The sequence below is a fragment of the Populus euphratica genome, unplaced genomic scaffold (assembly GCF_000495115.2).
Source record: "Populus euphratica unplaced genomic scaffold, PopEup_1.0 scaffold40.1, whole genome shotgun sequence".
Lineage (NCBI taxonomy): Eukaryota > Viridiplantae > Streptophyta > Magnoliopsida > Malpighiales > Salicaceae > Populus > Populus euphratica.
In genome coordinates this window covers 557,362-569,090 of record NW_011499912.1, presented here as the reverse complement: position 1 = coordinate 569,090, position 11,729 = coordinate 557,362, and the positions used below count along the sequence as shown (strand labels likewise).

Below are 11,729 nucleotides of genomic sequence, written 5' to 3'. Positions count from 1 at the left end.
TTTTGGGTCATAATATTGTTCATCATTTGTTAGCTAAATACCGATTCGACAGGGGAGAAAATCCGGTAGATCATTCCAGCAAATCATGGCCACGGCACCACGATCTCTTGCCCACAATCACGCTCATGGACAGATTAACAGGGGAACTGGTTTCTGCATGCTCTCTGGCTCTATAAAAGGCAGAGCAAAGCATAGGCTAAAAAGGGGGGGAGGGGGACAAAACCTAGAACAGGAAGAAAAATTAAAAACGAGGGGTTAAAAATACAGAAAAACAGAGCATAAATTCGGAGAAAGAAATAATACACAGGGAGACGGAGAGAAGAAGAGAGCAGCAGTACACAAAGACAAGTATTGGCCCTGTCATTGCCTTCATCCCTACAAACAACAAAAACCCAGAATCAAAACAAATTCCCAGCAGGCCGGCTTCTTCATCATCTTCTCGGCTTCAAAAGTTGCTAAGAAAAACAAAAGGAACACGTAGACAAGTGAACACAGAAGGAAGATAAAGGGAAGCAATAGGCGAGAATCCATCAGCGCTGCAAGCACCTTCGCCTCCCGAAGCAGGTATGCTCTTTCCTTTCTCCTTTCATTCTCGGCATATTGTGTTTGTAAACAAAGCAGAAGAAGGAGCAGAGGAGAGGAAGTAGTGTCAGCCAGCCAGAGCTTCGTCACCGTCTCCATCGCCTCCAGCAGAACAGGTAAGTGACCTTTTCTTCTTGCATTCTTCATAGTGAATTAGCATTTACACTGTGCAAGTGAATTTTAATTCACTTGCACAGTGTAGCAACACGCATACGTTAGCGCACACGTGTTGCTTAGCCCAGCCAGGTCACTGGCTTGGGGCCAGTGACCAGGCCGGGCTGGCTAGGCCTAGCCCAGTCCATTTGGACTGAGCCCAGCCCAAAAAATAAAATAAAAAGTAGAAAAATAAAAATATAAAAAGTAGAAAAAATAAAAAAATAAAAAATATGTATGCATGAATAAAAATAATGTAAATTTATTGGTTTATTCACTGATACCAGAGTCGGGAATAAAAATACTAGTTCAAATTTATATTATTTTTATTCATTGTATTTTATTTTATTTAGCTAGAAAAATAAAAAATATGTACAAGCGTAAAAATAAATTTATTTGATTTGTTTATTCACTGACGCCAGAGTCAGAAATAAAAAAATATTGATTTAGATTTATTTTGTTTCTATAGCTGCGTAATATTTACTAACGCCAGAGTTGAAAATATTCGTAGTTAAATATTTACTAATGCCAGAGTCAAGGATATTATAAGCAAATTATCATAGCACAAACTAATAAACATTTAGCAATTTAAGACGAAACTAGCAACGCAACCTGCCTCAGGCAGGACGTTTAAGGGGTGATAATATCTTCCCTTTAACGTAACCAGTCCCGAACCATAGAATCTTTATTGACCAGTTAGGGTTTCTAGTGACCATAATACTAGGTAGCAACTCCTTAAACAAGACCTTTTTTCTTAAAAGAACAAGATGACAAATATCTGTTCTTTTTCTAATCGAGATAATGTCTTAAGGCCGCCGCGATGTCGGGTGCGACAAAGTTATCGATAGAATAATTCTCTCGGTAATGCTGTTAGTAATATTTAATTTATGACCTGACAATTAATCATTTTTTCCCCTTTCTCATTTGTTTTTTTTTCTTATGTATTTTTTCTTGCAACAAGCATCCACTCATCCCCCTAATCTCAACACAATTGAACCTCCTGTAACAAATTTGGGCATTAGAGTATTCAGTTTGTTAGCATCCGTATTCTGATTCAAATTTTATTAAGAATTCTTCATTTTAAGTAAGTAAATCTACCATGTTTTAGTTAAAATCAATTTTAAAATGTTGATTTTTTTGCATATTTTTTTGTAGTGGATGTCTTTTGTTTAGATGTTTACTTCTTTTATAATTTTTCCTCGTACAAATTTGTTGTATGAATTTATAATTTGTATATGTTAAGGTTTGTTTTAGATTTTGTAAAACTGTATTTATTTGTAAATTGATGAAACTTATGTCAAATTCTTTGCTTAGGTGTTTTGTGATGAAATAATAATGGCTTATTTAATAGGTCTAATTTATTTTATTTTTTTCAATTTTACTACCAAATTGAAATTTTTGGTAAAAATATATAAATTTAAATTTATTTATGTAACTGATAATGAATTAAGAACCTTTTTAAAATAGATTCAATAAGTTTGAGATAAATCAATACTTTTACAAAATATTTAGTTAACGTAATTAATTAATGCATGTTGTCATTGTTATTTTATAAAGATTTGATATAAATAATGGATGATCGTTCATAGATGTATAATGGTCTACCTCAAGGATTGTGAAAGATGTATTATTGTAATAAGGTTTAGGATTTTATTAATTATACATTATTTAATCAAAGAAATATTAGTAGATGGGGTATTAGATGCTCATGCAAGAGGTATAAAAATAAAAAGTTTCACAATCTAGATATTGTAACTATGCATCTTCTATAAAAAAAAAATTTATGAAAAAATATTTGTGTTGGTATGCACACGAAGAACCATATGTTCTTCATGATACAATGCTAGAAAGGATGGTTGGTTTAACTTCTAATTCCAACAAGATACAAGAAGTTATAGATGACAATAGTAATCTTTATAGGAATATGGGTATGGATGCGATGAAAATGAATTAAGGTCATATTGGTCAATGTCAAGTTATAGATGAAGAACCTAATACATACCCAACCATGTTTTTTATCTTCTAAAAGTTTCATGACAAACCATTATAGAACCATTGCATAAATTACAGAAAATTATCGATTGTTGCACGAGTGTTCAATATCAAGTCAAATCATGAGTTGAGTGAGGCTAGTTATGATAGAATTATTCAATGGACAAGAAGGATTTTACATGAAAGGAACAGGCTGAAAGAAAATTTCTATACTGCTAAGTCCAAGACGAAACCCCTTGATCTAGAATACCATAAAATTAACATGTGTCCAAACTTTTACATGTTGTGCTATCTTAAAAATACAACATTGATTGAGTATAGAACATGTGGCATTCTTGTTATAAACTCATGACTGGTAAGGGAAAGACTTTTATCGCACATAAAAAATTTAGATACTTTTCAATTACACCTAGACTATAGAGATTATTTACGTTACCAAAGATTGTTAAGTATATGACATTGCACCAATCACGTGATGTAGTGGATGGAGTGATAGTGCACCATTTTGACAATAAAACCCGGAAACACTTTAATAGTGTTCATCCTCAGTTTTAAGTAGAGATAAGGAATGTGCATCTTGGGTTCTGTATAGGTGGATTCAATATATTCGAGCCATTTATTTCTTTGTATTTTTCTTGAGCAGTGATACTCACAGTTTTCAACTTGCCATTAGGATATGTATAAAAGTTAAAGTTCATGTTTTTATCTATGACCATAACCGGTACTAATAATCCAGGTTGAAATATGGATATTTGTCTTCGACCATTGATTGATAAGTTGAAACAGTTGTGATCATCAAGGGCTTTGACTGATGATATATCAAGGAATAAAATTTCTTGATGAATGCAGCTTTGATGTGAACGATCAATGATTTTCTAGCTTATGGAATGGTTTATGGTTGGAATGCACATGAAAAACTAGCATATCCATATTATATAGAAACTAACAAGGCATTCATTCTAACAAATGGTGATAAAACATTTTCTTTTACTATTAGTAACAGTTTTTACCAATGAATCACAAGTTCTAAAAGAATAGAAAGGTCTTCTTTGTTAGTATAATTGAAATGGATATTACATCGAAGTTTCTTTTATGTGAAGAATTGTATAATGTAGTGTCAAAATATGATGATATTGTGTTTAGTTTTCAATCCAGTAAATAAAAGTTTCCTGATTTTTGTTTGATCTATAATTGGATAAAGCAAAATATTTTATGGGAGCTTTCTTATTAGAAGATCAATCTCTTCCATCATAACTTTAATGTCATGTACATAGAAAAGAACATGTTTAAGAATATTTTCAACATGGTTATGGACATGAAGGAGGAAAAAAAAAGGACAACATCAAGACTATAATAGATATAACTTTGTTTTTTCATTGTAAAAATATGAAGTTGATTTATGTTAGGTCACGGGTCACAAAACTCAAAGCCAGTTTCGCCTTAGATAAGAATGCATAGTTACTTATCTACCAATGACTTAAAAGTTTATGTTTTTCTGACGGACATGCCTTGAATATATCAAAGTTTATGAATTTAAAAGATTGCAAATTGAATGGAATAAAAAGTCATTACTATTTTTTTAGAAATATATATTCCAACAAGTTGCAAACATGACATATGAAGAAGCTTAAAATGAATATCGTTTGGATAAAATGTAAACTTAAGATGATATTCTCTCCATTATTTTTCAATTTAATTAGACATCTATCCATATATTTATGGTTTGAGGTGAAAGTTGGATGCTTATTCCAATATAGATAAATGCATCCATTCAAAAAGTTAAGGTATGTATATGCATCATAATTAAAACATTATTTATTTTTTTTATATATTTTAAAACATTCATTTAATTATATAGAGGTACTTGTTCAACCTTATGAGAATAATGTGTAATAATCAAGAATAATTATCTGCTTTGGAGTCCTGTAATCTTCATATAATTTAGGAAAGGACCAAGGTTTTAGGAGCAAGGAATGAAAGAATGGTGTGTTTGCAATTTGCTATGGACGCAAGGAACAAGATGACGCCTCCACTGCCTAATGGTTTCAGCGGCAATGCTTATGTACTCATTTCAGTAGCTTTCACAGCTGAGGAATTAGAGGACGGAAGCCATGAGGCCAAAATAAAGAAGATAAAACAAGCTATGAACTCTGTCAACAGTGACTACGTGAACGCGTATATGGAAGCACTAGATGGACCACAAGGCACTCTCCGTACTCTGAAGGAGCTCACTATAGTTTCTGATTGGACAAGGATGCCATGCCACAAGGTGGTGTTCTACATGGAGATGCAGCCTATCCACCTCCATTGGTTACTCCAATCCCCCAGGCTGCATACTTGATGCAGAGTCCTATTGACCCGGCAGGAATTGATGTGAGGATTCGCGTGCTTCCACATTTCCCTGGATGCCTTCTCTCATTATTTTCTCATAAATGTGCATTGAGCCTCATGCTTTGGCCTTTCTATCTTTACTTGTTAACTTCTCTTTTTTTTTCTCTTTTTTTTTTCTTCTTTTTTTTTTGATTGGAGTGGAGGGTGAAATTTAAGAGGTATCTCAAAAGATTACAAGGAAACGATCACTGATTATTATGGTAATGATATGCCACAATGATGTGTTCTAGAGATGGGTTTTTTCTTTCGAAATACGTACTTCTAGAAATATTCTTGTGGAATTTTTGTCTGGTGAGAGTCAGGAACACATTTCTTGCCAAGAACTTTTCTTGGTAGAAATGATAGCTCTCTCCTTTAGTGTGGGGCCTAGTGACAATCTCATTGCCACCAATAATGCGAAACACACTTGTTCTTCTGGGCCGTGAACAGTGAATTTTTCCAGTTCAAACCAAGTTCTTGGGAATGTTTTCAGATTGCAATGCTCTGCTTAATCAACTAGGTAAAAATAAATTACTCAGACGAATTTGGGAAGGAAAAAACTGCAATTAACATACAGTTCTCTAAAGAAAATTAGAAGTGGAATACATAGGTATATTGTGTATCAATTACACTAGGAATAACTCATCTGCAAGAAAGCACAAAGCTTCTGCAGATCATCCTCTTTAGAGACCTTGGCAGCTTAAATCTGCTTTATATGCAATTCCTTAGAGAATAACCACCACATCCCAAGTCTCCTTCTGGTAAAACTTCACCTGTCTTGTTCCTGCATCATCAACTCCATGTTATTAAATGCCTAGGATTAAAGCTGATGATGTAATATGGAACACCAAAAATGCTGAAAAGGGAGGTAAATCGAGAATGATTCATTGACTAGGGCAGACCGTGTTTTCATCAAGTAATATCATAAAAGATAACTCCAGGTGAAAGGACATGACATGCAATTTAAAGACTTTGGAGGGCCCTCCATGTTTCAAGGCTAGAAAAATCTTTTATTTAAAAACAATACTCAGCAAGATATATCCGAAACACGCACAGAGACAGATACTCACCCAGACCATTCTCCTAACCAAGAATGGTTGGCTGCATAGAACATGAAAAACATAATAAGCAAAGAGATTCAAAGTTGAAGAGATAAGAAACTCGTTCAAAAAAAAAAACAAGAACTGGCATCAACGTGTATTTTGCAGGGTCCTATTAGGAACACCATCTTTAAACCATGTTACAGTTGAAACATATATTTGATAGTCAGGAGAAATAGTTAAAAGTTGGTAAATCCTAACGCATTTTTTGGGGTATAGCTGGTTGACTGAAAGCCAAATGATAATTGAGGGAAAGGAAACTTTGTTTTCCTAGAGGAGATTCTCTTATTCAATGGTAAAGGCTCAGAACCTCATGCAAATTTTATAGCTAAAATACAAAAGGAAAAAACAAAGACATCTCCACAGGAACGCACAGAGACATGGAGGACTTGCCTGATTGATCATTATGCTCACCAAATCTTCCAAGGAGCCAAAATTATTCGAAACAGAACTGTCCTGTAGCTTTTCTTGGCCTAGCAAATACCCATCTTTTGACCTCACTAATGTTTCCATGGCTGAACATTCAACCTCATTATGCTTCATCAATGAGGTATCAACAAAATTTGACGGTCCAGTTGAAATGAAGCTTGTGGTTCTCTGAAAAAACAGGTTATTTGGATCCAAATTGAACCCATTGGGATTCCCATTACCATTAATAGGAATTGCTGAGTTTATTGAGTTAGATAGGCCATTTGAGTGGTAAGGATCATCCTGCCTACGGTCAACCCACCCTAGAGAGCCATTATTAATTAGCTGTCCAGCATGACTGCTCACTGTAGCCACTCCCACTCGGCATGGTAGATCTGCTTTGGAGTCCTGTAAATGTATGGGAAGAGTAGAGACAGAAGAAACATCACACGGATTATTCCTGCTTTGCAAGGCCATTGTTGACATGCGGTCTCTGATGGCACTAGGATGCAGAGTAGATTGCTTAAAATAGTCATTCAACGTAAAAGAATCTGACTGGGCCCCATTTGACTGAACAGCGTTGGACCAGTTGTCATTACGTCTACCATGATCTGGAAAATGGGAAGAATATCCTGGATTTAAAGACCCTGCTGAAAGAGAAGATTGCTTTCCAGATTTTTGGCCATCTTGGAGCCCTTGACCATGTCCTTCCAACATCAGGTGTTTGTTTGCAACACCAACAAAAGGGCTGTTTGAGCTTCCAGCAATTATTTTCGTATCTGTGGAACCACTGGAAACAGGGAAACTGGCTGTGTCATCAAGATGATTAGGAAGTTCCGGAATGTAGTTCACACCCTTGTTGGATTGTATTTGATCAAGTACTAATGGCATTGGCATCCCTTGCAGTATGTTCCCATTATTTCCTGGGTGTCCAACTGGTTGGAAGTGACTTGGACCATTAGCCGTGTGGGGTGCAGTCTGTACATGACCTAATTGAATCACTCCAGGAGAAGGCAGACCGTGAATGCCCAGAACAGCAGGAGAATTCAACCTGTCAAGCATTCCACTAGATGGGAGAGATCTGAACGGTGTGCTGTGAAACCGCACAGATCCAGCCAAGCCGTGCAATCCCAGTCCACTCATAGAATTCATTTGCAGGTATGATGCATCTGAACTGCCCAGAGCTGCCACCATATTAGCTTGCTGGTTTGCCACAGTGCTGATCCTTTTAAGGTAATGCCTATATTTCTACAATCACAACAGTGTAGTTAGATTCCTGGATGAAAATAATTAGTTCATTTTCAATTATGCTAGGAGAGGTTAAGAATATATGCCTGGAGATGGCTTGCCACATTTTCTCTAGTAAGCTTTTCAACATTCATCAAATCAAGAATCTTCTTTGGGACAGCCTCTGCATTGAAACAAAATGAAAGAAAATTAAAACAAAATACCATAACAAAAGCGTGGTTTCACCCATGAATGAATTTGTTATGGCTGTAAAGGATCTAAGAATTAATTATTAACCAGTGAAATTGCTATTGCTCAAATCTATTGGTGGAGAAAAAAGTTCTAATACTTGATAAATGTCATAAACCACATATCAACTCCAGTATTAATTAGGAAAAATAGTAAACATGCACATGCACATGCACATGAACAAATTGAATAAATAAAACCAATATGCACAAGCACAGATTGAATAAATAAAACCAATATGCACAAGCACAGATTGAATAAATAAAACCAGTGTCATATACCCTGAGAAAAACATTCCAAACACTTCTAGTATACTGAAGAGCTAAATAACATACTGTCAACGCCCAATTGATTAACAGCTGCAACAAACTTGCGATGCAGCTCCACTGACCATACAACCCGGGGCTTCTTTTGGGTTGTTGGATCCTCATTTTCATGCTCATGCTCATGCTCATCCTCGTCCTCGTCATGATCCTCATCCTCATCTCCATTCTGGTCTTTTCTTTTTTTGTGAAGCTTCTGGTCAGGTACTGCTTCACTACTTCCTTGATTAGGCTTGTCTCGGTTATCCGAGCTGTTTCTGTCTTTGTTACTACTTTTCTTTCTCCTAATCACATGTTGCCAGATGGTCTTTAGCTCCTCAATTCGAACAGGCTTGAGCAAATAATAACAAGCTCCATGAGTGATCCCCTTCATCACAAGCTTTGGATCACCGTTTGCTGACAACACTGCAGATCAACGTCAATAAATTATAATGAATCCCAATTGGACAACCACATGTGGTAAAAAAGTTGCAATAATATGCAATGAGCACAAAACAGCTCAGTAAGCAAATTTATTAAACTGAACAGAAGAAGGTCCTAATATTCGGCTTTGGAATCAACTTACAAAATGAGTTTTAATCAGACTAATACACAACTCTAAAATTGTCAAAGAAGTGGTAAAGCTGGAAATGGCATGAAACTGATCATTTTCAAATGCTTTTAGGAAGTCTGCGGATCCATATAGAAAATCTACACATGTTTTCCTTTAGAGTCTTCAAAACTGAAACACAGAGGGCAAAAGACCATGTGCGGTGTTTTTGGCTTACTGATGACGGGTAGGTCCATCTCAAGCCCCACAAGCTCCAGCAATTTAAAACCATCCATGTCTGGCATATGGACATCACTGATAACCAGGTCAAACTTGTTCTTGTTTTCTCTCAACATCCTCAATGCCGTGATTGCCTGACTCGTCGTAGTAACTGCACAATCCAAAACCCATTTATCGAGCAAGTCCAGCATGTGAAAAATTCCACAAGTATGCCAGAAAAAGGGACAAGTTATACCATAGAAAATCAATCATTAATCTAGTAAAAAGATTCAGAATCAACCAAATCTCGGAAAATCAATAATAAATTTAGATTTATTTAGTAAAGATTCAGAAGTATGTCATGCCAATAAATCATAAGATTTAACTTAAACACAGAACAAATTTATATAAATCTACTCAAAAGAGCTAATAACCCAACAGCACATGTGCAATCAATTTAGAAGATCCAACAGTTCCAGTCATTAAAAAACATCAGTAGCTAAAAACATAGAATAACATAAGAGACAGTAAAGATTCAAATGAGTAAACAATAACCTTTATAATCTTGTCAAAGTAGATACATATCTAGGTGCCTATCTCCCGAAAGTATCAAACTGAGACAAAGCGAGTAAAGAACATAGATTTCTCCTTTCCGCAAGAAGCCAAAAGCAAGACAAGAGTTAATTTAACTCAACAAGAAATCATATTTACAAAAACTAACTACATAAAACAGCTAAATGAACAGAGAGAAGCAAAACCAAAAACAAAGATTATCAAGCCAATGGCTTGTAAATATTCATAATTTACACAACTAACTACATAAATCTTCCAAACAACTAAAGCATCAAAACCTTAACAAAAAAAAAAAACATGAAAACCAAAACCCATGTCCAAAAACACATGAACAAGTCAATGAAACGATAAAAAAGAAAGACAAACCATTGTACTGGCATCTTCGGAGTAGAGTCTCTAACAGTAAAAGACAAGTTGGGTCATCATCAACAGCCAAAACTCTCATACCAATAGGAAACTGATCTATATTGCTATCTCCAATCCCCTGTTCTATAGTCATTTTTTTCCTCTTCAAAACAATTTGACGAAGCAAAATATGAAAGAAAGAGACTAGTTTACAGAGTGCGGTACTACAATTTGCTTCAAAGTTTGGAGCTTTAACTGGATTTTGTTTCAAAGTTTGGAGCTTTTAACAAAAACCTAGAAACCATAATAATTGCAGAGCTTGAAAATTTGTCAGTTGAGAGAGAAAGTGACAACAAAAAACAATCTTCATTGGTAAACTTGGAATATAGTATTTTAGAGAGAGAAAGATCTTTCAAAAAGAACAAACAGAACACTCTCTCTCTCCTCTCTCTCTCTCTTACACACATTAACCATTTAGTTGCATTTGGTCCCTGTACTATGAATTTTTTATCACTTTGATCCTTATTTGAAGTTTTATTCTAATATCGAACCTTGATTAAAAAAATCGATAGTAATGCTAATTTTATGGAAAGTACTTCAAAAATAACTCTCTGAAAAAAGATTTAATCATTAGATTTATGGGTTTATTACTGGCATTTTCTCAATCAATATATGAGTTTTTTCCAAAAATGAATTTGGTAAAACTATTAGATAAAATTAGTAGTTTTTTAATTATAAAGTACATGTACGGGATTAACACAAATATATAAAGAATTGAGATTTTACCAAAAGATTTGCATAAAATCCCTTCTTAAAATCTTTCTACCATTAGACTTTTAAGATCTATTGTAGAATCCAATTATTTAATGCATGAAATTTATTGAAAAGAGATTGAAAAGAATATTAAATAAAATTGCTCTTATTTTATTTTATTTTTCATGAATAAAATAACAGGATCATAATAAAAGAATATTAAAGAAAATTTATGAAAGGACCATGGTAATACAGAAATAGAAATTAAGGATAGAATTGAAATGAAATATTGAAAGAGGATGGAAGTAAATTAAAACTAAAGTTGAGGAACCAAATGCACAAATTAAGCCTACAAATAACTGTGAAGAAGAATATGAAATCCAGGGCTAGATTTGGACGGTGGTGGGAATTGTGGAAGGCGAATGGGAAGGTTGAAAGATGAAAGTTTTTATCATTGTCCATGTTGTTTTTACCATTTTTGGTTGCGCGTGCTTTCCACGCGCATTCATTTTGATTGTTATGGATATTCTCTATTTGGCATGCCCTCGGAATATTTTTTTTTAGTATAGTAGCCTTTTTTAGTATAGTAGCTATTTAGATGTTATAGTAGTTGTTATAGTTATGATTATTATGATTGTAATTTGAAAAAAATTATTTTATAAAAATTATTTTTAATTAAAGTTAATTTGGTATTTATATATATTTGGTTAAAATTATAATTGAAACTAAAATCGAACAAAAAGTAGTTTAATATATTTGATTAACAATACTTTTGAAATTAAGGTTATAAAATAGTTTTAAAAAATATATATCAATATTGATGGTTTTTAATTTAAATATTATAAATTTAACTATTGTTATTATATTATAAAATAAATAATATTTTATATAAAATATTTTTTTATT

General features: G+C 34.0%; 1 protein-coding gene across 3 annotated transcripts; it reads right to left on the bottom strand.

The window, feature by feature from the left end:
• Nucleotides 1-5,612: 5,612 nt before the first annotated feature.
• On the bottom strand, nt 5,613-10,510 carry LOC105134083 (two-component response regulator ARR12-like). Of its 3 annotated transcripts, XM_011038353.1 has the most exons (7): nt 10,092-10,510; nt 9,172-9,324; nt 8,417-8,809; nt 7,940-8,016; nt 6,591-7,853; nt 6,168-6,198; nt 5,613-5,881 (listed from the first exon to the last, which is right to left on the bottom strand). In XM_011038353.1, the coding sequence occupies exons 1-6, from the start codon at nt 10,222-10,224 to the stop codon at nt 6,181-6,183; spliced, it is 2,037 nt and encodes a 678-aa protein (XP_011036655.1). In that variant the 5' UTR covers nt 10,225-10,510; the 3' UTR covers nt 5,613-5,881; nt 6,168-6,180. The 3 variants fall into 3 exon arrangements, with proteins under 3 accessions (XP_011036655.1, XP_011036656.1, XP_011036657.1); XM_011038354.1 differs by lacking the exon at nt 6,168-6,198; XM_011038355.1 differs by lacking the exons at nt 6,168-6,198; nt 9,172-9,324; nt 10,092-10,510 and adding an exon at nt 8,970-9,131 and having other exon boundaries at nt 5,613-5,879; nt 6,590-7,853.
• Between the last annotated feature and the right edge of the window lie 1,219 nt (nt 10,511-11,729).

Coding starts and splice junctions, on each gene's coding strand:
- LOC105134083 (XM_011038353.1), bottom strand. CDS start 10,224: ATGACTATAGAACAGGGGATTGGAGATAGCAATATAGATCAGTTTCCT. Junction 9,325..10,091: donor CCGAAGATGCCAGTACAATG/GTTTGTCTTTCT, acceptor TGGATTGTGCAG/TTACTACGACGAGTCAGGCA. Junction 7,854..7,939: donor ATGTGGCAAGCCATCTCCAG/GCATATATTCTT, acceptor TTGTGATTGTAG/AAATATAGGCATTACCTTAA.